At 51.5% G+C, this 24,148-nt stretch overlaps 3 protein-coding genes across 3 annotated transcripts; all 3 read left to right on the top strand.

The window, feature by feature from the left end:
• Positions 1–722: 722 nt before the first annotated feature.
• LOC133271253 (protocadherin gamma-A2-like) lies at positions 723–9,821 on the top strand. Its single transcript, XM_061457198.1, has 3 exons — positions 723–3,164; positions 6,579–6,627; positions 9,589–9,821. Exons 1-3 carry the CDS (start codon positions 723–725, stop codon positions 9,819–9,821), a joined length of 2,724 nt encoding a protein of 907 aa, XP_061313182.1.
• A 125-nt stretch (positions 9,822–9,946) lies between these two features.
• Positions 9,947–18,232, top strand: LOC133271252 (protocadherin gamma-B5-like). The gene is made up of 3 exons (XM_061457197.1): positions 9,947–12,438; positions 15,393–15,496; positions 17,976–18,232. Exons 1-3 carry the CDS (start codon positions 9,947–9,949, stop codon positions 18,230–18,232), a joined length of 2,853 nt encoding a protein of 950 aa, XP_061313181.1.
• On the top strand, positions 18,144–20,735 carry LOC133271250 (protocadherin gamma-A10-like). The gene has a single exon (XM_061457196.1). The coding sequence runs from the start codon at positions 18,246–18,248 to the stop codon at positions 20,733–20,735; it is 2,490 nt and encodes an 829-aa protein (XP_061313180.1). The 5' UTR covers positions 18,144–18,245.
• The last annotated feature ends 3,413 nt before the right edge of the window (positions 20,736–24,148 follow it).

Here is a 24,148-nt window from a genome sequence, read left to right as displayed (position 1 = left end):
CCATGATAAGACCCCACCTGGAGATCACATCCAGCTCTGGGGGTACCCTTATTGTGGATTAATTCAAGAGAGCTTGTAAGATGACAGACTTTTTAGTAGGGCCTGTTGTGATAGGATGATGAATATAGATTTGGACTAGACATAAGAAACTGTTTACAATGTGTGTGGTGAAACACTAGAACAAGTTGCCCAGCAAGGTAAATGCCCCATGCCTGAAGATACTCAAAGCCAGGTTGGATGGGGCTTTGAGCAACCTGGTCTAGTGAAAGGTGTTCCTTTCACGCCGTGGGGTGGAACTATTTGACCTTTAAATATCCTTTCCAACCTACACCATTCTGTGATATTCTATGAAGCAATACGGTGGATAGGACTTGGCGGAGAGACTATCCTGAATGCAGGCATGTCTGTGAGTCTGTAAACAGTTATCACGGGTAATAGCAAGCTCTGCCGGCTGAGCAGGAGTGGAGAGCCGCTTACCAGTGCCGCTGCGCTGCAATTGCTGTCTGAGGCTCCGAGTGTCGCTGTTGACATGCGATGGGCCGAACTCAGGGGGCCAGCCGCCACAGCAGAGGCGAGCGAGTCGCGGGGCTGCAAGATCCGAGCCCGAAAGAAGCGCTGTGGGAGCGGTACGAGCCGAGCTGCTCAGAAGAAGGCTCGGCGGGAGGAGCGCAGCGGCAGCGGTGCCCAGCGAGCGGCTTCGGTGACTGCTGCCGAGCTTTGCAATGGCGGAGAGAGGAAGGTGCTGGAGCCGGAGGAATCAAGCCCTGCTCTGCACCGTCTTGGTGGCAGCGTGGGACGCGGCTTGGGGGCAGCTGCACTACTCGGTTCCGGAGGAGCTGCCCAAGGGCTCGTTCGTGGGAGACGTGGTGAAGGACCTGGGGCTGGAACTGCCGGCACTCCGCGACAGCGGCGTCCGAGTCGTCTCCAAAGGTAGGACGCAGTATTTCGCCCTGCAGGGGAAGACGGGCCATTTGGTGACAGCTGAGAGGATAGACAGGGAGCAGCTGTGCCGGCTAGTGGAGAAATGCGTGCTGCGGTGTGAGATGATAGTGGAGGGGGAAATGAAGTTTTACGAAATCGAAGTGGAGATCACGGACGTTAACGACAACGCGCCCAGCTTCCAGGAAATGGAGCTGGAGGAGGCAATGAGTGAGACGACAGCCCCGGGGTCGCGGATTCCCTTGGCCAGGGCTCACGACCCTGACGCGGGCCCGAACTCCCTGCAGCGCTACGAGCTGAGCGGCGACGAGCACTTCTCGCTGGCCGTGCAGGCGGGTCCCGGCGGGGATCAGCGTCCCGAGCTGGTGCTGGAGAAGGCGCTGGACCGGGAGGAGGCGGCGTTTCACGAGCTGGTGCTGAGGGCGAGCGATGGCGGAGAGCCTGCGCGGACGGGCACGGCGCGGATCCGCGTGGCCGTTCTGGACGCCAACGACAACGCGCCCGTGTTCAGCCAGGAGGAGTACACGGTGCGTGTGCCCGAGGATGTGCCCGTGGGCTCCGTCCTCGTCACCCTCACGGCCTCCGACACCGACGAGGGTCTTAACGGACACGTGAAATACTCGTTGAAAGAAATGCAGCTGACATCGGTTATGTTTCAGCTGGACTCTGAGACGGGAGAGCTCACCTTGGTTCGCAGCCTAGACTTCGAGGAAGATAACTCCTACGAACTAGACGTGCAAGCACGGGACAGCGGGGGCCTTTTCGGTACCACGAAAGTCGGGATCGCTGTTACAGACGTCAACGACAATGCCCCCGAGATTTCGGTGCGATCGTCACTGAGCGAGATCTCTGAGGACGCGCAGCCAGGCACAGTGGTGGCCCTGCTACACGTGCAGGACAGGGACTCGGGGGCGAACGGCCACGTGCAGTTCTCGCTGGACGGGGGAGTCCCGTTCCGGCTCCAGAGCTCTCAGGGCAGCTACTACAGTGTGCTGACGGCGGGGGAGCTGGACCGCGAGAAGGTGTCGGAGTACAACCTGACCGTGCGGGCGGTGGACGGCGGGTCGCCGGCAATGCAGAGCTGCACAGTGCTGGCGCTACGGGTGCTGGACGTGAACGACAACGCGCCCGTGTTCGCGGAGCCGCGCTACAGCGCCCGGCTGGCAGAGAACAACGCGGCGGGAGCGCTGGTGCTGACGGTGCGGGCAACGGACGCGGACTGGGGGCAGAACGCGCGCGTGCGGTACCGGCTGTCGGAGGGGCGGGTGAGGGGCGCGCCGCTCTCGTCCTACGTGTCGGTGCAGGCGGAGACGGGCGCGCTGTACGCGCTGCGCTCGTTCGACTACGAGGAGGTGCGCGAGGTGCGGCTGTGGGTGTGGGCGGAGGACGGCGGCTTGCCGGCGCTGAGCAGCAACGTGTCGGTGGTGCTGGAGATCGTGGACGAGAACGACAACGCGCCGCAGGTGCTGTACCCGCCGGCGGCGGCGCCTTCGGCGGCGGTGTCGGGCTGGGCGGGCGTGGAGCTGGCGCCGCGGTCGGCGGAGCCCGGGGCGCTGGTGGCCAAGGTGGTGGCGGTGGACGCGGACGCGGGGCAGAACGCGTGGCTGTCGTACGAGCTGGCCAAGGCGACGGAGCCGGGGCTGTTCCGCGTGGGGCTGCACAGCGGCGAGGTGCGCACGGCGCGCTTCCCGCTGGCCCGCGACGCGGCGCGCCAGAGCCTGGTGGTGGTGGTGAAGGACCACGGGCGGCCGGCGCTGTCGGCCACGGCCACGCTCACGGTGGTGCTGGCCGAGAGCGTGGCCGAGCTGCTCTCGGAGCTGGGCAGCGCGGCGGCGGCGGTGCCGGGCGAGCCGGCCGCCAGCCTCACGCGCTGGCTGGTGCTGGCCGTGGCGGCCGTGTCCTGCCTCTTCCTCGCCTTCCTGCTGCTGCTGCTGGCGTTGCGCCTGCGGCACTGGCGCCGCTCGCAGCTGCTGGCGGCGACGAACAGCTCCGCATTGCGCGGCGTCCCGGCCTCGCAGTTTGTGGGCATCGACGGCGTCCGCGCCTTCCTGCACTCCTACTCGCACGAGGTGTCTCTCACCGCCGACTCTCGCAAGAGCCATCTCCGCTTGTCCTCAGGCAGCTGCTGCGACACCCTCCCAGCCCGTCCGCCTCCTGAGGCTTCGGGTGATCTCGTCCCTACCGGAGATCACGTTGACGGCAATGATGGCCAAGTTTGCTTTCAGGTACGTTTTTTTAACGTGCAGGTGCTTTAGGATTCTTACGGTGTCCGACATTTCAAACTGCACTGTTCGCAGTTTTTAAAATATTTTACGGTAGTAGGCAGCTCTTGTAATCAAGTGTGCTATGCTCTATGTGCCATGTTCTCTACCGGCTAGTCGGATCTCATCACATCTAACTTTCCCTAAGGGTGGAAGGTTCCATTGCATATGCAGATGCAAAAGGAAATGTCAGTCTAGGGCTTCCTCTGACACTTCCTTGAAATTGTTTACATACTTTTATTTACGAAGTTCCCAGAATTTCATTGCTGTGCTCTATCAGCTCCCATGTGCTAGTAGAAGTGGTTCACCTTTTTAAATCTGCACTTACAAGTGTCATAGCTTTGGGAGGTGCCAGCTCTTTATTTATGTACTTACTCTAAGTGCCATTATCCAGAAGTGCGTATTTTGGTTTTGCAAGTGTTAGTTTCTTCCGTTTGCATATTGAAAAGGTCTTGGCGACGGGTTGTTAGATGCTGTGTTCTTGTGAATCGTTAGATATTCGTGGGGGTTGTCTGTGAGACTCTGTTGAAGGGCACAAGAGACAAGGTTTGCTGCTTTCCACATCCAACTCCCCTTTCGAGCACCGTGCAATGTGTTGTTTTTTTTTTTCTTCCCAAAAAATTTTTGCTCGAGATACGTAATTCCAGCTCTATGTGGAGCCCTCGGTGTTTCCTCCTGTTCGTTGGTATGTTGTTGCAGTTTTGTTAACATTTGTATGATGTACTTATGACAAGTACATTGGGTGAAACCAACAGTAACTTCCACGAGCCCCCTTTTCCTGCGTCCTTTTCCTGTCATCAGAGGATGACATTCCTCTGATGAATTTGTACACAAGCAGTAGCCATGGAAGTGCCAACATGACTCAGGGCTAGTGTCTAAGAACTGCCGTAGGAAACGTTATTTTGCCATCTAGATGTCCTTGTAAGATTGTATTTCCATTGTGGTTGTATGAAGCTTTCTCCAGCCTTGACTAACCTTTTGTTTTCTGTGGCTCTTGCTCACATGAAGCAACCTCTGATGTTATGTCAGTGTTAAAATTGGTGCGAAAGTAGTGAATGAGAAGGAATTTCTGTTACGAATTTATTGTTCTTTAATGTGCCAGGAAGTTACAAGTTGTATGCGCTGTCATGTCTGATACAGCTGTTTCTGTGAATGGTGGTTGTTGGGGAGATGTAAACATTGCATGAAATGTTGCAGTCACTTCTGTGCCACATTGATGTATGTGTGATGGTGTGTCTGCTGTTACTGATGCCTGAATCTTTAACTGACCAACTAGATACTCTTCTTGCATATCTACTACAGATGAGATAATCAGAAATGGTGAGCTATAGTGCCTTCACTTCTGAAGTTTTGTTTTGGATTTTTTCTTTTTTCCCTTGTTTTGTCCTTCTGTTCTAAAACTGGGGCTCAGTTTGGCTGAGTCCTTGAAAATAAAGATGTTCCAATTATCAGGCTTAGAGAGCAGTTTCCATGCATCCCATGAAGACGTTCAGGTGCAAAGATTTTTATGTAATTCTGATTCCCTAAAATGTCAAGTGATTAAACTCTTCATTGTCAGCATCAAGCCTGCATATGGTCAAAAATGGGATATTGTCCATGGTGTGAATGAAGGGTGTGAATGCAGAGTAAGGAGGGTGACGGGTTGGCTTGGATCCACGGAAATAGATGGGTCAACATGCTTTTGTCTGAGCAAAGCTTTGTTTTCATGCCTGGTGCCAAGGCCTGTGCTATTAATGCTGTTTTCCTGGTTCCCTGTCCTGAAAGGTAAGGAGAACCCTCTGGTAAGTGAGCAGTTGCATGTGAAATAATAACTGCATGTGGAACAATGATTCGTGGGTAAAATGGCTGAGGGGCTGTTGAAGGGCACAAGACACATGAGTTACTCCTCTATCTGTTCTGTGCCCATCCATGTTGTTTGGAAATGCTTTATCTTCCCAAAGAAGCTTGGCCAAAGAAATGTTTTCCCATCTGTAGAGGGAGCTTTGGAAGGTTCTTGTTGTGTTTGCAGGTTGTTGTGATGTTTTTAACGGACAGCTTAATTATGTACTTATGACAGGTGCCATAAGCTTTGGGAGGAGCCAAGTGATTATTCATTCCCTACTTCAGACCCGAATTCTATACTTATTCTAAGAGCCATTATCAAGAATATATTATGATCCTTTTGTTTTGTATGTGTTCACTTCTTTCTTGCTTGTTCTCATGATCTAAAGGTGGGAAGTTGTTTCTAATAACGTGTGCAAGACCAGATGTTACATTTGTCTGCCTGTCCCATACATGCCTTTCGTGTTTACTGCTTTGACAAGAAAGACTTTCATAGACATGTTTCCTTAAAATGTCATTGGAAGAAATGCTGTTGCTTCTCACATATACGTGGTGAGAATTCAGATTTTATTAATGGTAAAGACCTTCTCTGTGCATCTTTTGATGGACTCTGACTGCAAATTATGAAGATTGATGGCAATGATGCAAACTCTGAAGGGTTTGAGGAGAGTCTCAGGGTGTTACATGTGAGGAGGTACTAGTGCAGACATTGCACATGTTGTGTCAGTTCCCAGGTTTATTGTGGCATATAGAAAATTATTCTGAAGGTGTCTTTTTTTTTTTATATATATTGCTTTGGTTGATCTCCAACTCTTCAAGCTGTGAGTTCATCAGTTTGCTTTCCTGTTGTATGATCATTTTTTGCTCATAGGTGTATGCTTTACATTAAGCGCTGTGCATCATGTATCTGCCAAGTTGACCATGTGCTGAAGTATGTTTGAGCTAACTTTGATGACTGGGTCTTAATCAGAGCTGCATATTGCTTACACACTAGAGAACATTTTATATTGCATTGTAGTAGTGTGATGAGCAGGAAAATCTCTCTGAATGTGTCCCTGATGTGATCCTTATTCTTAGTTGCATGTGCAACTTCTCTTTCAGTGTTGTCTGCAAATGTAGCTTTCCTGTTGTATAGCTTTAGGCAGAGTGAGGAATTCTGTCTAGAGACAGGGCAGATGTAAAAGTTTGCCATGATATAATTTGAAATGTCTAAAATATGTAGAGAGGGTGTAAAATTTCAGCTTGTCATTGTTGAGGCCCAAAGTCGTGGTCCCACATACACTTCTATTGTTCAAAGAAGTTGACTTGAGAGAATATGGTTATGGTCTGTACTATGAACTCGTGGACATTTTACTAACTACATCCCCGTCTTGTGTACTGGCATACTCAGAAATGTACTCATTGTGTACAGCTGGCATACTCAGAAATGTTAAGCTATAGTTCCTTCCCATCTGCAGGTTTTCCATTTTCACTTTGTTTTTGTCCAGGTCTAAATCTGGGCCTTATTGTCCCTGCTAACCCCTAAAACATTAAAAGATCTCATACTTGTTGGGCTAGAGGAACAGTTGCCATCCATACTTTGAGGATTTAATCTACAAAACCAAAGGTAAGTCTTTGGTATACCTATTTCCCTAAGATGTCACAGAATGACATGCTCTTTCATGCATGGCTGACACATGGCCAAAATATTGGATGCAGTCAGTAGTGCAACTAAGGGCTAGGAATACAAAACAAGGAGGGTGAGGGATTGGCATGGAACTAGGAAAATAGGTGGGTCAGTGTAGCTTTCATTGGGCAGTGCTTTGATTTTCTGCCTGGTGCTGAGGTCTGTGCTGTATTTTGTGTGTTCCTGGCTTCCCTGAACTGAAAGACAACGGTAGACCATTTGCATTGTAAATCAGTACATAGAGGATGATGCATAGGTAGAATGGCTTATAATTTTTGGGGGAAACCTTTTTTTTTTTTCCAAATGGTATCTCCCTGTAACATTACAATCTAGATTTTCTTCATAGCTGCAGTTACAATTTCTTTTGGGCCTTTGTTTTCCAAAATGTCATGGTTCTTTGCTCCCATTTTGGGCATTGCTTTTGCATTTGAAACTGTGCATGTTGTTTTGCAGCAAATACTTCATCCACCTAAGACAGAACTGTAACTGTGAGGACAACAAAGCAGAAGCTAAAAGATTTATGTTGTATTGATAAATACTGAGCTGGAAAAAGAGGACCATAATAAGGCCTTTACTGTTACAGCTTCATATTTTTGGGGAAAGAGCAGGCTACAGAATAGAGAACAATTGCTAAGAGCTGGTGACTATTAAACTGAGCCCCGTACTATGTAGTGCAGAGGAAGACTTTAGGCACACAAAGCAGCTTGAGATAGGAATGACTTCCAGGTGCCCCCAGGGATGAATTTCAATGCCCACACTGAGAAGGAAGAAGACTTCCAGATAAGATCTTCTGGCAAAACTTTCTCTTCTAATGCTTCCTTACATTGCTTGTCTGATTTATCGGTTTGCAACTCTGCACGATGCTGTGGGTAAAATATGATTGCTGCTTGATTTTTTGAGTTTTTATGAGTGATTATTCCCAACATGATGGACAGCTTAAGAATCGGTTGGTTAATGTTTTGGTGTTGGGCTCAATGAGGAAACGTGTGGGGCTCCATGAATGGAGAAGTTGCAGATTATTCCACCCTAATGGATGTTGCTCCCTCAGCCATCACCATCTTCTGGCGCAGGACTGCTGCAGAAATGGCAGCAGTAGCGGAACGGCTCAACTTTCTCCAAGCTTGATTTCTTTATTCTCTTTCTGCAGTTATTATTCAGTTTGTCTTCCAATCTGGATGGTGGTTCCATTTTTCTTACCATTCCTCATCTGTCTTTTATACAGATGCATAAAAGGGGATATAAAAAAGCCTTTACTCTTATGGCTTCATATTTCTGGGAGAATAGCACACCACACAGTAGAAAACAATCGCTAAGAGCTGGTGACTTTCTTTTCTAATGTTTCCTTGCTTTGCTTGTGTAATCAATGGTTTTGGTTTCCTCTTCTTGACTTCCTAGGTGTACAGGTTTAGTGGCAATTGTTAGCATAGCTTAGTACAGCAAAGCACCACGTGTTAGTGCCTCTTGCTCATGCTCCAGCAGGTTTGAAGGATGGAAGAGGAAATGTAAAGGTGTATTTTGTTATTGTCAGGTGTATCCAATGGAAACATGACCTCAGTAGAAGTCACATCTCTGTGGAACAGCTTGTGTGAAAAAGCACAGGAGATTCCCCCAGACAAATAATTTGGCCTCAGAAATGTTAGTCATCCCGCTCTGTTCATTGCTGTGTTTCTCTTGCCTTGTTTCTTATCATGAGCTGGAGCTGGATCACAGGGTGTCTGGTCAAAGAGAGAGGAGGTCCCATCTGTTCCAATTGTCTGAGTGCAGGCGCAGCTCCTGTATGCACATTTGATGTTTACACCTGGGAAGAGAAAGGCTTTCACAGACATACGGGTGCTCACCCAGGTAAGCTTGTTTGTAGTGAAAGAGCAGCCATCTCTGCTGCCATCCTCAGAGTGGCAGCGCAAGCATTTCCAGGAACAGAGCAGAGACCTGAGGGAGAATGTGTACAGGGTATACACCCATTGCCCCATAACATGTTGACTACTCAGCTGAAGGGATATGATTTTGACAAGTGTACTCTCAGATGTATGAGGAAGTGTGTAGCTGGACACATCCAAAGAGTTATAGTCCGTGGGTTAATGTCTAGTGAAAGGGATCAAGGACAGATTTGACAGGGTTTGCTGACAGGTTCAAACCTCAGTGAATTCTAGGTGCTCTCGGACACAAATCTTCAAGACTGAGTTGTGACAAAGCACCTCTGTCTTCCAGGAATCCAGTATTTACCTCATTTGGATGAGTCAGAGCTTTTCATTTTATTAAGTATCAGGAATGTCAGAGATTTGAGCTTCTGCTTCACAAGAAAGATATGGAGAACACTTGCAAATATCTGTACCCACTGCTTCTAGTGGGTAACAAGCTGTCCTTTAGCACTGAGGATGTTTTAATTCAAAGACTTGTGGCAAGGCAGCTGAACATCACAGCACAAATACCTGCCCGATGAGGTCAGATGGAGGTTTCTCTTTTCTGTAATAATCACCAGAAATCACAAAAGCATCCAGCTGTCCATGCTGTCCTTGGAGGGGTAGGACAGGTGAGGGGACTTTTGCTAGAAGCTCACCAAATCAAAGCAATGGAGATATGAAATCCATTATAATTGCAGGTCTTGGATTCTTTGGTTCACCAAGAGCACTGAAGGTTTTTCTGGATGGAAGAGGAATGTCAAGATGTGCACAGGGCAAAGAACCTACATGTTTTTTCCCTCTTTTTCTCTGCCAGGTGTGGGCAGTGACACTGGTCTGAGTTCACGTCCACTACCTTTAACTCACATTTCTCCATCATTAATCCTTATATAAATCAATCAAACCTGAGCAATTCAGAGTAAAAAATTCACCCACGCTGGCATAAAGTAATACTACTTTTAAAGTATTCCGCATACAGAAATCTTTCGGCGGGTGCCTGCAGTTGCTATGATCATGAGCACAGTCCCTCTACCCGAGGACGAAAACCCGAAACCCACGGAGCACCGCCATCACCCGGCTGCGGTGGCATCGCAGCGCCTCCAGGTGCCGCTGTTGGCCGACGTGGAGAGGCACTGGAGCCGAAGCCGCAGCTTCCTGCCCCTGCAGGCTGCTCGTTCTCCTGGCGCCGGCCAGAAGAGCACCGGCACGGGCAACAGAGGCGAGAGGCGGTGCTAGAAGCAGCGGCGTCCGAGTCGGCACCGAGCTCGCTGCTCTCCGGCAGCCCCTGCGCTCGCTGTGCAGAGGCTGGAAGAGGGAGAAGGTAGCGGCAGGAGGGAAGAGCGCGGCGAGCCCTGCCGAGTATGGCGAGCAGGCAGAGGCAGAGCCGGCGGCCAGCAGCCGGCCGAGTGCTGCTGCCCGCTTTGCTGCTGTGCTGGTGCTGCCGGGCGGCGTCGGAGAGGCTCCGCTACGCCATTCCCGAGGAGCTGGACAGAGGCTCGCTGGTGGGGCCGCTGGCGCGGGACCTGGGTCTGAGCCCGGCAGAATTGCCGGCACGCAAGCTGCGGCTGAGCGCCGCGAAGCAATACTTTACCGTGAACGGGGAGAACGGGAACCTGTACGTGAGCGAGAGACTGGACCGGGAGGAAATGTGCGGCGACTCGGCGACCTGCTCGGTCAGCTTCGAGGCGGTGGTGCAGAACCCCCTCAACGTTTTCCACGTCGACGTGGCCATCCATGACGTAAATGACAACTCGCCGGCCTTCAGCAAGGATACTCTGGACATCGAAATTGGTGAATGGATCCCTCCTGGTACTTCTTTTCCGCTGGAGATGGCCCGAGATACGGACTTAGGCAGCAACTCGCTGCTGACTTATCAGCTCACTATCAACCCGTCCTTTAGCCTGGCTGTCAAAGAGACCCCCCGTGGAAAGAAGCAGCCGGAATTAGTCCTTGAGAGAGCATTAGACAGGGAGAAGCAGAGCTCTTTTCAATTAGTGCTGACGGCGGTAGATGGCGGAGATCCCGTGAGGTCCGGCATGGTCCATGTTTGTGTCAATGTGACGGACGCCAACGACAACCCGCCCGTTTTCAATAAAAGCGTCTACGAGGCGCGAATGCGGGAGAATCTGCCTGCGGGGTCGCTTGTGCTGCGAGTGCACGCCACCGATGCGGACGCGGGCTCTAACGGGCGTGTCTCCTACACGTTCGGCAACGTCCCGGATGACGTCCGCTCGTTGTTCAGCATCGACGGTGCCACTGGCGAAGTCAGGACGTCGGGACACCTCGACTTCGAGCAGAAGACCAAATACAGCTTTGGCCTGGAGGCGAAAGACGGCGGCGGGCTAAGCGGTTACTGCGAAGTGCAGATAGACATAAGCGACGAGAACGACAACGCGCCCGAAATCACGGTACTGTCGGTATCGAGCCCGGTACCCGAGGACTCGCCGGCCGGAACGGTGGTGGCCCTGCTGCACGTGAAGGATCCGGACTCTGGCGAGAACGGTCAGGTGTGGTGCGAGCTGTCGGGCGAGGCGCCGTTGTCTCTGGTGGCATCATCTGGCGGCTCGTACAAGGTGGTGACGGCGAGCGCGCTGGACAGGGAGCAGAAGTCCGAGCACCGGGTGACGGTGGTGGCGAGGGACCGGGGCAGCCCGGCGCTCTCGAGCAGCACGGTGCTGGTGCTGGAGGTGTCGGACGTGAACGACAACGCGCCGGTGTTCGAGGACGCCGCCTACAGCGCCTACGTGGCGGAGAACAACGCGGCGGGCGAGCTGGTGCTGCACGTGAGGGCGCGGGACGCGGACGCTGGCAGCAACGGGCGCGTGAGGTACTCGTTGGAGGGCGACAGCGCGGGCGCGGCGCCGTACGTGTCGGTGGAGGCGCAGAGCGGAGCAATGTACGCGCAGCGCTCCTTCGACTACGAGCAGTGCCGCGAGTTCGCGGTGGTGGTGCGGGCGCAGGATGGCGGGGAACCGGCGCTGAGCTCGACGGCAACTGTGCGCGTCTTCGTGTTGGACCGCAACGACAACGCGCCGCGGGTGCTGTGGCCAGCAGCGGCGGGTGCAGGGGCAGACCCGGGACTGGCGTCGGCCGCGGTCCCTTTCGAGATGGTGCCTCGGTCGGCCGAGGCCGGGTACCTGGTGGCCAAGGTGGTGGCGGTGGACGCGGATGCGGGGCGCAACGCCTGGCTGTCGTACGAGCTGGTGCAGGCGCCGGAGCCGGCGCTGTTCCGCGTGGGGCTGCACAGCGGCGAGGTGCGCACGGCGCGGGCCGTGTCGGACAGGGACGCGGCGAAGCAGCGGCTCGTGGCCGTGGTGAAGGACCACGGGCAGCCGGCGCTGTCGGCCACGGCCACGCTGCACGTGGTGCTGGCCGAGAGCTTGCAGGAGGCGCTGCCGGAGCTGAGCGAGCGGGCGGCGAGCGCCGACTCGGCGGCGGAGCTGCAGTTCTCCCTCGTGCTGGCGTTGGCTCTCCTGTCCGCGCTCTTCCTGCTGAGCGTGGCGCTGGCCGTGCTGGCGAGGAGCCGCCGAGCCGGGCCGCCCGCCGTGCTGCGCTGTCTGGGCGCACAGCGCTTTTCCGGGGACGGCGCTGTCGCCGCCTTCCCGGCCGACTTCTGCGAGGGCACCTTGCCCTACTCCTACAACCTGTGCGTGGCTCCCGGGCACGCCGTCGCCGAAGCCGCTTGGCCACCGCCGCCGCTGCCCGTGAAGGAGCTTCTCTGTGGGGAGCCCTGCGGGGAGAGGAACCTGATCGGCAACACTGGCTATGGAGAGCCGCCCTCGAAGCCCGACGCACTGCAGGTATGTAAGCCAGTTTTCCTCGTCTTGGATTCCTTGTCTCGGACTCTGTTCTCGTATTTGTCATTGCTCTGCCTGCGAGGAGGGTCCTCATGCTGATCTGCGTTTCCACGAGCGCTGTCCCGTGGCTTTTTATGGTAGCAGGCACTGTGGATTGGCACTTCCCGCGTCACCAGGAGATTTTTCTTTTTCGTTTAGATTTCCACCGTTAGTAGTAAGTTGATGATGGTATGTCTATGTTCATCACGAGTTTCAACGGAGAAATTTTCTCTGAAAAACCTGCACTTCAGATAGTATGCTTTAATCATGGTTCAGAGGAGCCCTTTGTGTTCTAATGATCTTTGTGTCTTTCTGAATCTGTCCTTTTTCTGCCGGAATGGGAAGTGCTGCTCCATGAGTCCATGAAGGAAAGAAAGAACAAGGCAATCCTCTTCCATTTGGAGTCAGGCCGCTTGTTTCACTTCTTGGTAGTTGTAGGCTTAGCTTCAGCTAAGAAGTGTTTTCTATGAACCTTGTGTTCAGGAAATGTAACGGTGAAGGTGGATTCTCGCTGTGCAGAATAAGATCCGGGAAATGTCAGGGTCGGGAAAATGGGGTTGACTTTAGGTGTAGAAAATTTTTCCTCCCTGATTGCTTTTTCCCAAAGAGATGGGCTTGCGCCTGGATGACAGCTGAACGTAACCCCCTTTGTTAATGCTGTTTCAGTGTTGGACTCCCAAAGGAAACGTGCATGTGGCTCCATGAGTAGAAAAGCAACATATTGATCCTCCGTCTCTGCCATGTGCCCTCTCATGTTTTGATGCAGAAATGGCAGCTTAATTTTGTCCATGCGTTATTTCTCTGAGTTATTTGTGCAGTTTTCTAATTTTTTTGGTACCCTCATTTTCTGCCTTTGTTGCTCTGTCTTGTTTAACGGGAGTTATGTTGCTTGATCTCAAAAAAAAAAAAAAAAGGAAAAAGGTTTTTTATGTTATAGCCTCTTTTTATAACACCCTAAGCTGTACTTTTAATGTGATGTTTAACATGTTTAACGCTTTCTGATGGATTTTGGTTTCTTTCCTTCTAATGTCCCTCGACAGAGATTGTACATCCCTTCCTGCTGCTGAGTTACTCTAGAACAGAGCCCCAGGTCCTAAGCTTAAGTGCAACCTGTGAAGTCAGGCTGTAATGAAAAAATCACAAGTGGTGGTGGAAGAAGGAGGACCAATGCAGGGTGATCTAGAGCAGCCTCCAGAGTGCAGGGAAAAAGTAGAAAAGTCCAGAGGGAATGGCTGTCCCTTGTGCCTGTGAACTGATGGGCTACAGCTCATAAGACTCTGCATGTCATATGAAGAGAACTTTGTATTATATTACCATTTCATAACCATTGTTCCTTGCGGTAAAAGTAGCAGAACCATGGAAGGTCTGTTATTTCTGTCTGGGCAGGATCACCTCAAGGATCACAAAGGGACTGGCTTAAGAAAAGCTGAGACCCTGTAAACCGGCAGATCCAGTGTCAATAGCCATCACATACATAAGCTCTGTTGGAGGTTCCTGACGTTCAACTTGTGCTAAATAGAACAGTCCTGTGGTGAGGTCTGAGATGAAATGAGCTCTGCTGATGCTGGATGCTCACAAGGCAAAAAAAAAAAAACCCAACCTTTTCATTTACAGTAAGGGCAGGTGGTCAGTGATGGCTCTTCAAAATGATAGATGTGGTGAACCTTTTTAGTTCATCACACATTCAGGTTCAGCTGAGTATTTTCTATGAAGCTTCTATTGTTTGAAATGTTATGAGTCACTAAAGTTGATGGCAAATCCTTACTATTTAGAATGAAATCCTTGAACTCTACATGATGTGGTTGGGCAAATGAGGTTGATGCTTCACGGAGATTTTTTCTTTCTGAAATATGCATGGTTTCTCAATGGAAGTTACAGTTATGGGTTGTTCCACCCTGATGAAGTGTCACCCATGTTTGGGGTAAGGCTTCTGCAGAAAAGGTAGTCCAGGTAGGATGAATGAATTTGTACAGGCACTGTCTTCCCAGCCACAACTGTGCTTGACTTGTGTGAGATTCTCTTGATATATAGTAACCCCGGCTATAACGCTGGTGCTCATTTTTTCTATTCTTAACCTTTGTATTTCTCCATGATATGCATGATAAGCAATGAAATGTCTTTGCATTTGTCCACGTTGTGATCTTTGTGTGCAGCTGGGGCGGAATGGACTGGGTAACAACTGTTTCCCTCACAATGTCTGCCTGTTAAGATGAAAGAGAATCCTAAATATTTAGATATTGATATGAAGGCTGTGCCATGATGGTGGTGCATGGGGAAGAAAAGTGGTCTGGGCAGCTCTCCCCTGGATGTCAAGTGCTTGCAAATGATGAGGGTCAAAGAACTCAGGTTGTGAAGGGTTGGAGGGGAGAGTTTGTGGAGCTGTGCTTGAGGGATTGTTGAAGGGCATAAGAGACATGGTTTACTTCATTCCCTCTTTAGTGCCCAGCTGTAATATCATGCATTGTGAGTTTCATCTTCCCAAAGAGAGTTTGCTAGAAGACATATTATTCCAGCTGTATGTGGAGCCTCTTTTGTGCTGGTAGGTTGTTGTGGTGTTGTTAACAGCTGAATTATGTACTTATGAAATGTGTCATAACAGGAGCTTTGAGAGGAGGCAACGGTCTTTCCATTGCCTACTGAATACCTGGATTATATACACTTCTCTAAGTGCCATAATGTAGAAGAGCATGCCGTGATCTTTTCCTTTCTGCACGTGTTTCTTGCCTTGTGATTAGCTGACTGTGGGATGTTATCCCTAATATGTGTGGAAGATGAGAAATGTTACTTTTGTCTGCCTTTCCCATACATGCCTTTCATGCTTACAGCTGTAAAGAGAAATAATTTCACAGACATTTCTTTAAAATGTCACTGGAAGAAATGCTCGTCGCATACACATGGTGAGAAGTCAAATATCCATGGTAAGAAGACCTCTGTATATCTTTTCTCTTGATGAATTGGGCGTCTGTTACAGGCTGCCCAAAGATGAAGACCAGGATGATGAGGCCTTCTACAGAAAGATAGGAGTAGCCTCATGTTCACAAGTGCTGGTCCTCATGGGGGACTTCAATCACCCAGGTATCACTGGGGGGACAACAAAGCAGGGCATAAGCAATGCAGGAGATTCCTAGAATGCACTGGTGATAACTTCCTCCTCCAAGGGACAGAGTGGCAGCCATTGAGGAGAAGGCCTATGCCGGACCTTGTCCTCACCAACAAAGAGGGGCTGGTGGGGAATGTGAAGCTTGAGGGCAGCCATGGCTGCAGTGACCATGAAACGCTGGAGTTTGAGATCCTTACATAGTGAGGAGGGCCCACAGCAAGCTGACTACCCTGGATTTCAGGACAGCAGACAAGAGAGCAGGCATTGGTATGCCTAGTAATATCAATGGAGCAGATCATCCAGGAAATCGCACTAAAGCACAATGAGGTGATTGGTGAGAGACACCATGGCTTCCCTAATTGTGCCTGAGATACAGTGGTCTTCTACAATGGGGTTACACCTTTGGTGGATAAGGGAAGAGTGATGTTACCTACCTGGATCTGAGAAAATCATGTGATGCTGTTGCACACAAGATCCTTGTCTCAACACTAGAGAGACATGGGTTTGACAGATGGACCACTTTGTGGATAAGGAATTGGCTGAATGGTCCCACTCAAAGAGTCATGGTCAGTGGTTGTGTCCATGTGAAAACCAGTGATGAGTGGCATTACACATGGGTTAGTATTGTCACAGTGCTGCTCAACATTTGTCGACATGAACAGTGGGATGGACTGCACCTTCAGCAAGTTTATGACACCAAAGTGGTACACGACATGCTGGAGGGAAGGGATGCCATTCAGAGGGACCTGAACAGGCTTGAGAGATGAACATGTGAGAACCTCATGAAGTTCAACAAGGCCAATTTCGAAGTCCTGCTTTTGGGTCAGGGCAATTCTAAGCACAGATACAGGCTGGTTGGAGAATGGATGAGAGAAGCCCTGAGTACTTTGGGGGTGTTGGTTGATGAGATGCTCAGCATGACCCAGCTGTGCTGAGAAGATTTCTCTGCAAAGCTTATGTTGTCTGAAATGTGGTGGTGTAGGGGGATCCTTAGACTCAGTGGGAAGGCTCTTGATGTTCAACTTGTGCTGCACAAAACGGTATATAGGTGAACCTCTTAGATGTAATGAGCTGCTGATGCTGGATGTTTGTAAAACAGAAAAATTGCCCTTTTTTTTATTATTTTCCATGCAGAGCAGAACATTAGTGGTGGCACTTTGTCTCACGATCAGGTTCAGCTGAGTTTTCTCTACAAAACGATCTCTTTAAAGTGGTGTGCATAAGTAATGGGTAAGAAGGGAACCTTTATGTCATGAAGGGCCTTTCTGAACTCAGTCTTTTCTGACGTGGATGCCGTGGTTGTGGGAATGAGAAGTGCTGGTCCATGTGTACATGAAGGAATGAAGGAATGGGGTAAGCCCCTTCCATTCGGAGCAGGCAAATAGTGGTGGCACTTCCTGGCTAGACATCCGTTGCAAGTTCAGCTGAGAACTTCTGACCACGAAGATGTTTTCTGAGGTGTAATGATTAACAGTGAAGGCAGATCATCATTGTGCAGGATGAGATCCCCTAACTCTACAGAATGGGACAGGAAACTGGGGTCGATGCTTAATGTTTGGGAATTTTCCTTCCAGATTGCTTGTTCCCAAAGCTACCGACTTAGACTTGGTTGGCAGCTTAACAAAAAAGCTTTGGTTAATGCAGTTTCAGTGCTAGACTCCCAAAGGAAACGTGCGTGGCTCCATGAAAGCCCCTGATGAATGTTCCTCCATTCAGTGATGTGATCTCCTGTGTGCTGGTTGCTGCAGAAATGGCAGCAGTAGTGGGATGGGTCAGTTTTCTCTGAGCTTGATTTCTTTGTTTTCTTTGTGAGGTTAATCATGGTTTGTCTTCCATCCTGGGTGGCAGTTCCCTCTTCTTTACCATTCCTCATCTGTCTTTTCTACAGAGGCATAGAATTGAATCTAAATCTGAAAATCGGTAGCTGTTTTTCTGAGTCTGGCTTCTTTTTCTCTTCCTTCCCCCCCCCCCCCCCCCGAAAAAATCCAGGTGCTTTGTCTGGGTTTAATGCTAAGGATGTGCTACGTGCGACAGAGATGTTACCTTTCTCTAACAGATCCCAACAGGGAATGTGTGCACTGCTGCCTGCTGCTAAGTTACAATGGAGCCCAAGTCCTAAGCGTGACCTGTAATGTCAGACTCCAACTTGTGGGAGAGGTTGAACCTTTGGACAGATTGGCTCGTAATAAGCTGCATATCATGTGAAGGGAAATTTATATCATCCTGGGGGAAAAAAAAAAAAAGATTCCATGCAGTAGAATTAGCCAAGCCACGGGAGGAGTGTTGTGCCTGGCCGGGATCACCACGAGGATCACTGAAGAGAGCACAGTTGCCCAGGTAGTTCCGTGTCCCCCGTGTCGTCCCCGCGAGCTGGCCGTGAATAAAGCCGGGTGGGCAGCGCTCGGTGCGTGTAATGCCGGGAGGAGGCTGCGGGTGCCGCTGTTGACCGAGAAGCGAGGAGGAGCGAGAGGAAGGCCCGGAGAGCTGCCGGCAGCCCCGCCCACTGCGGATCGGCTCTCTCGCTGGCTGTCTCCGAGGCTGGGCGGCCTGCGAACGTCCCCGCGGTGGGAGCTGTGCTGCAACAAGGTGGAGGGGCCGGCGGCAGCGGCGGGCAGAGGCAGCCCGAGCTGGGAGCCAGTGCAACAGCCAGAGGAGGAGCCGGAGCAGTGGTCGTCGGCGGGGAGCTGTTTGTAGGGATGAGAGGCCGGTAGGTCCGCGGCAGAGATGGGCACGACGGGGAGGCGATGGGGCCGGTGGGAGCGAGCCCTGCTGTGGACCGTCCTGGTGGCGGCGTGGAACGCGGCGTGGGGGCAGCTGCGATACTCGGTTCCGGAGGAGCTGCCCAAGGGCTCGTTCGTGGGAGACGTGGAAAAGGACCTGGGGCTGGGGCTGTCAGCGCTCCGCGATAGCGGCGTTCGCATCTTGGACAGAGGTAGGACGCAGTATTTCGCCCTGCACGGGAAGACGGGCCGTTTGATGACAGCGGAGAGGATAGACAGGGAGCAGATCTGCGAAAGCGCGCAGCAATGCGTGCTGCGCTGTGAGGTGATCGTGGAGGGAGAAATGAAGGTTTACAAAATAGAAGTGGAAATCACGGACATTAACGACAACGCGCCCAGCTTCCGACGAGCAGAAAAAGAACTGAGAATGAGCGAGACGACTCCCCCGGGTTCGCGGTTTCTCCTGGCCGAGGCTCACGACCCAGACTTGGGGCCGAACTCCCTGCAGCGCTACGAGCTGAGCGGAGACGAGCACTTCTCGCTGGCCGTGCAGGCGGGTCCCGGCGGCGATCAACGTCCCGAGCTGGTGCTGGAGAAGGCGCTGGACCGGGAGGAGGCGGCGTTTCACGAGCTGGTGCTGAGGGCGAGCGACGGCGGAGAGCCTGCGCGGACGGGCACGGCGCGGATCCGCGTGGTCGTTCTGGACGCCAACGACAACGCGCCCGTGTTCAGCCAGGAGGAGTACACGGTGCGTGTGCCCGAGGACATGCCTGTGGGCTCCGTCCTCGTCACCCTCACGGCCTCCGACACCGACGAAGGTCTTAACGGACACGTGAAATACTCGTTGACGAAAATCACTGAGAAAGCCTTGAAGATTTTCCATCTGGACTCGGAAACGGGAACGCTCACGTTGGTGCAGAGCCTGGACTTTGAGGAAGGCGACTCCTACAAAGTGCAGGTGCAGGCACATGATGGCGGGGGCCTTTTCGACACGGCCAATGTCGCGATCACTGTGACAGACGTTAATGACAACCCGCCTGAACTGATCGTGTCGTCGGCATTCAGCGAAATCTCTGAGGACGCGCAGCCGGGCACAGTGGTGGCCCTGCTGCACGTGCAGGACAGGGACTCGGGGGCGAACGGCCAGGTGAGGTGCAGCATCGGTGAGAGTCTGCCGTTCCGCCTGGAGAAGTCCTTTGAAGACTACTACCGCTTGGTAACGGAGGGAGAGCTGGACCGGGAGAGGGTGTCGGAGTACAACGTGACGGTTCGGGCGGTGGACGGCGGGTCGCCGGCAATGCAGAGCAGCGCGGTGCTGACACTGCGGGTGCTGGATGTGAACGACAACGCACCCGTGTTCGCGGAGCCCCGCTACAGCGCCCGGCTGGCCGAGAACAACGCGGCGGGAGCGCTGGTGCTGACGGTGCGGGCAACGGACGCGGACTGGGGGCAGAACGCGCGCGTGCGGTACCGGCTGTCGGAGGGGCGGGTGAGGGGCGCGCCGCTCTCGTCCTACGTGTCGGTGCAGGCGGAGACGGGCGCTCTGTACGCGCTGCGCTCGTTCGACTACGAGGAGGTGCGCGAGGTGCGGCTGTGGGTGTGGGCGGAGGACGGCGGCTTGCCGGCGCTGAGCAGCAACGTGTCGGTGGTGCTGGAGATCGTGGACGAGAACGACAACGCGCCGCAGGTGCTGTACCCGCCGGCGGCGGCGCCTTCGGCGGCGGTGTCGGGCTGGGCGGGCGTGGAGCTGGCGCCGCGGTCGGCGGAGCCCGGGGCGCTGGTGGCCAAGGTGGTGGCGGTGGACGCGGACGCGGGGCAGAACGCGTGGCTGTCGTACGAGCTGGCCAAGGCGACGGAGCCGGGGCTGTTCCGCGTGGGGCTGCACAGCGGCGAGGTGCGCACGGCGCGCTTCCCGCTGGCCCGCGACGCGGCGCGCCAGAGCCTGGTGGTGGTGGTGAAGGACCACGGGCGGCCGGCGCTGTCGGCCACGGCCACGCTCACGGTGGTGCTGGCCGAGAGCGTGGCCGAGCTGCTCTCGGAGCTGGGCAGCGCGGCGGCGGCGGTGCCGGGCGAGCCGGCCGCCAGCCTCACTCGCTGGCTGGTGCTGGCCGTGGCGGCCGTGTCCTGCCTCTTCCTCGCCTTCCTGCTGCTGCTGCTGGCGTTCCGCCTGCGGCACTGGCGCCGCTCGCAGCTGCTGGCGACGTCGGGCAGCTCCGCCTTGCGCGGTGTCCCGGCCTCTCACTTCGTGGGCATCGACGGCGTCCGCGCCTTCCTGCACTCTTACTCTCACGAGGTGTCTCTCACTGCCGACTCGCGCAAGAGCCATCTCCGCTTGTCCTCAGGCAGCTGCTGCGACACCCTCCCGGCCCGTCCGCCACCTGACGAGCCCCCGCCGCTGCTCGGGGAGGACCCTGCTACTGTCCGCAGCTTGGACCCCGTTTCTCTTACGGTGAGTTCCTTTCAGAAGCTATTCAGGCCTCTTCTTTTCCCCTGACTCTTCTCTGGTCTTTTCCCGACGGGTTTCTTGTTCTGTGTGCTATGCTGGGATTTGTCTGCTTGAGGAAGGCCCAGTGCCGTGCTGGGTGCTGGCGTCTGTTGCTCCCGGGAAGTAAACGTGGGGTCATTGCTTCTCAGCAGGTGAGAAGAGCAGGAGTGAGCCTGCAGCCATCTGGACTTCGAATGGGATTTTCTTTCACTTTTGTGTGTTCCGTGTTCAGCGATCCAGTCTCTCCTGTAGGACCATGTCTCAAACTTTGAAGTTTCATGAGGTGAAAATATAGTGCTGGTCTATGTCCCTGGGTGATGGTGGTGCATGTTTATAGGGAAATGATGCTGTTAACCGTCCTTTATATGTCGTGCTAGTGAAGTCAAAGAGCAGCATGATAGTTAAGAGTTGGAAAGGAGAGTCGTGGGAGATGTCTGTGTGGGGCTGTGAAGGACAAAAAAGGTTTGATCCTTTCCTCATTCAGTGGCCAACTGCAATGAGTTTTGTCTTCTCGTGTTTACTGGAAGACAGGTTATGGTCCTTGGATATCATATGCTTCTTGTGAAGGATTAGAGAATCCTGGAAGCTATGTGTAAGGGGCTTTTGAAGGGCACAAGAGGCATTGGTTGCTCCTTTCTATAACCAGTGCCCATGTGCAGTATTAGTGTGACCTGTTTTTTCCTGGTTATGTGACGTTTTTTCTCCCCTGAAGAATGTCTGTTACAAAACCTGCTATCCCAGCTGTGTGGGGAGCCCTGGGAGGTTCTTCCTATATGTTGGTAGGATATTGTGGTATTCTTTGTTAAAAGCTGAATTATTTCTGGCAAGTGTTTTCATTACAATAGAATCATAGAATAGTTAAGGTTGGAAAGGACCTTAAGATCTTATAGTTCCAACCCCCCTGCCATGGGCAAGGACACCTCACACTATATCATCTCACCCAATAAGCAGAAGTTGTCTGTGCATGTTTCCTTTCGATGGAGTCTGCAAATGGTCTACAGAAAATTATTCTAAAGGTTATATATTGCCTAGCTTGTACTGCAGCCAGAGAAGTTGTGGGTTCATCGGTTTCTTTCCTATCTCATGATCAAGTTTTGACTATAGGTGTACACTTAAAGCTTTGAGAGTTGTGTATCTTCCATGTTTCCCATTTGGTAAAGAAGTATGATGGTGTCTTTGAGCTGATACTTTGACAGCTGTCAAGTCGCATATGGCTTATATAGTGGAGAACATTTTATATTGCTTCCAAGTTGTGTGATGGGCTGAGAAATCTCTCTGGATGCATCTGTGTTGTAATTGATGTTCTCAGTAGTGAAAAGTTGCATGTGCAAATTTGCTTTCATTGGATGCATGCAAAGGTAGCTTTTCTGTTGCGTAATGTTTGGTCAGGTTAAGAAATTGTTTGTCGAGCTGGGGCAGGTGAAAAGGTTTGCTATGATATCACTTGAAGTGTCTAAAATTGGTAGAGATGGGTGTAAAAGTTCAGTTTGTCCTCATATGAGGCCCACAGTCACGGTTCCGTGCATTTACTTTATTGTCAAAAGAAATTGACTGGAGGGAGAGTGGCTGCTGCCTGTCGTGTGAGCTCCTCTGGACTCTTCCCTGACTGGATCCCCCTCTTCTGTACCTACTCTGAAATATTAAGCTTTGATGCCTGCATCTCTGCAGGCTTTCCATTCTTGTCTTGTCATCCAGATTTAAAGCTGTGCCTCATTGTGGCTGATAACCCTTAAAACATCAAAGGTTCTCTTATAGTTGTTCTGGGGAGCAGATCTCATCCACACCTAGGAGAATTTAGTCTGCAAAAAACAAAGGCTTTGATATACCTCTGTTTACCCAAGATGTCACAATTACAAACTCCTTCACCTGTGGATGACATGCCTAAAATACTGCATATTGTCTATGGTGTGACTAAGGGCTTGAAATGCAGAGCAAGGAGATTGAGAGGTTGGCTTTAAACCTGGAAAATAGGTGGGTCACTGTGGTGTTGTCATGGCAGCACATTGATTTCCAGTCTGGTGCTAAGGCCTGTGCTATTTTTTTGTGTGATCCTGGCTTCCCTTTCCTGAAAGGCAATGGCAGTAGAGCTTTCGTACGGTAACTCAGCCCAGAGAAGGATGATGCATGAACAGAATAGCTTATAATTCCTCTGTGAAATTCCCATTTTCTATCTGTATCTCCCTGTAACATTACAATGTAGATTTTCTTCACAGTTACAGTTACTTTATTTTCAGGCATTTTTTGTGCGTGTTATTTTACTGCAAATACTTGTTTCATCCACCAAAGACAAGAGGAAAATGAAGCAGAAGCTAAAAGAGAATCTGTTGCATTTTCTCAGAGAACTGAGCTGGAGAGAAGATCCATGATATGGCGCTTACTCGTATGGCTTCGTATCTGTGGGAGTTGAGCAGGCCGCAGAGTAGAAAACAACCTTGGAGAGCTATTTGTTAAAATAACCCCCACACACTATGTAATCCAGAGGAAGGCTTTAAGCCCACATGGGCAGCCTGAGATAGGAATAATTTCCAGGTGTTCCCAGCACAGCGAAGACCAAGAATTCCTGGTGAGTTTCTTTGGCAGCACTTTCCCTTCTAAAGCTTCCTTGCCTTGCTTGTCTGATTTATGATTTTGGTTTTCTCTTCTTGGTTTCCTACATGTGTCACTTCACTTGTACATAAAAGCATAGATTTATCAGTGTATCCTGTGTTATTGCTTCTTTCACATGCTGTAGCTGGTGTGAAAAGTAGATGTGAGGGTGCCTTTGTGTTCTGTTATTGTCAGGGGAAATAGATGTCAACATAAACTGCATAGCTGTCTCATTTCTGCAGAACAATGTGTGTAACAGAGGGAAGGAGTTTCCCTCTAAGGAGAGTTGAATGATCCGATCTCTGCTGTATTACTGCTCTTTTATTTTGGCTATCATTCCCTTTTTTGGAGTGAGGGTAGAACATCATCCTCTCATGATTGGTTTCTGTTTGTTATTCTCTCACAGACTGAGAGATGGGATTGTTCAGCCTGGGGAAGAGAAGGCTCCTGGGAGACCATAGAGCAGCTCCCAGTGCTTAAAGGTGGCCACAGTGAATCTGGAGAAGAACTTTTTACAAGGGTATGTAATGATAGGTCAAGGGAGAATGGCTTTAAACTGAGAGGGTGAATTTAGGTTAGATATCAAGAAGAAATTCTTTACTATGAGAGTGGTGAGATGCTGGCATAAGTTGGCCAGAGAAGTTGTGGATGTGCCATGTGGAAATGTTTAAGGTCAGGTTGGACAGGGCTTTGAGCAACCTGGTCTAGTGGTAGGTGTCCCTGTCCATGGCAGGGGGGTGGAGCTGTGTGAGTTTTAAACTCCCTTCCAACCCAAACCATTCTGTGATTTCATGATTCTATGATGATGAGGTCAGAATTATAGGGCATCATATTTT

This window comes from Pezoporus flaviventris, unplaced genomic scaffold (genome assembly GCF_033815535.1).
Source record: "Pezoporus flaviventris isolate CSIRO_AGI_PZ_B2104156 unplaced genomic scaffold, CSIRO_AGI_Pfla_v1 ptg000023l, whole genome shotgun sequence".
Lineage (NCBI taxonomy): Eukaryota > Metazoa > Chordata > Aves > Psittaciformes > Psittacidae > Pezoporus > Pezoporus flaviventris.
The sequence above is the reverse complement of the archived record's forward strand: the minus strand, read 5'-3'. Positions and strand labels throughout refer to the sequence as shown.

Excerpts from the sequence above, each read along its gene's own strand:
- LOC133271250 (XM_061457196.1), top strand. The coding sequence starts at position 18,246 with ATGGGCACGACGGGGAGGCGATGGGGCCGGTGGGAGCGAGCCCTGCTG.
- LOC133271253 (XM_061457198.1), top strand. The coding sequence starts at position 723 with ATGGCGGAGAGAGGAAGGTGCTGGAGCCGGAGGAATCAAGCCCTGCTC. Across the intron at positions 3,165-6,578 it reads ATGGCCAAGTTTGCTTTCAG|AGGAACAGTTGCCATCCATA; the intron begins GTACGTTTTTTT and ends TTGTTGGGCTAG. Across the intron at positions 6,628-9,588 it reads TTTAATCTACAAAACCAAAG|TTGCTATGATCATGAGCACA; the intron begins GTAAGTCTTTGG and ends GGGTGCCTGCAG.
- LOC133271252 (XM_061457197.1), top strand. The coding sequence starts at position 9,947 with ATGGCGAGCAGGCAGAGGCAGAGCCGGCGGCCAGCAGCCGGCCGAGTG. Across the intron at positions 12,439-15,392 it reads TTGTCTCGGACTCTGTTCTC|GCTGCCCAAAGATGAAGACC; the intron begins GTATTTGTCATT and ends CGTCTGTTACAG. Across the intron at positions 15,497-17,975 it reads GGGGGACTTCAATCACCCAG|CGAGGAGGAGCGAGAGGAAG; the intron begins GTATCACTGGGG and ends TTGACCGAGAAG.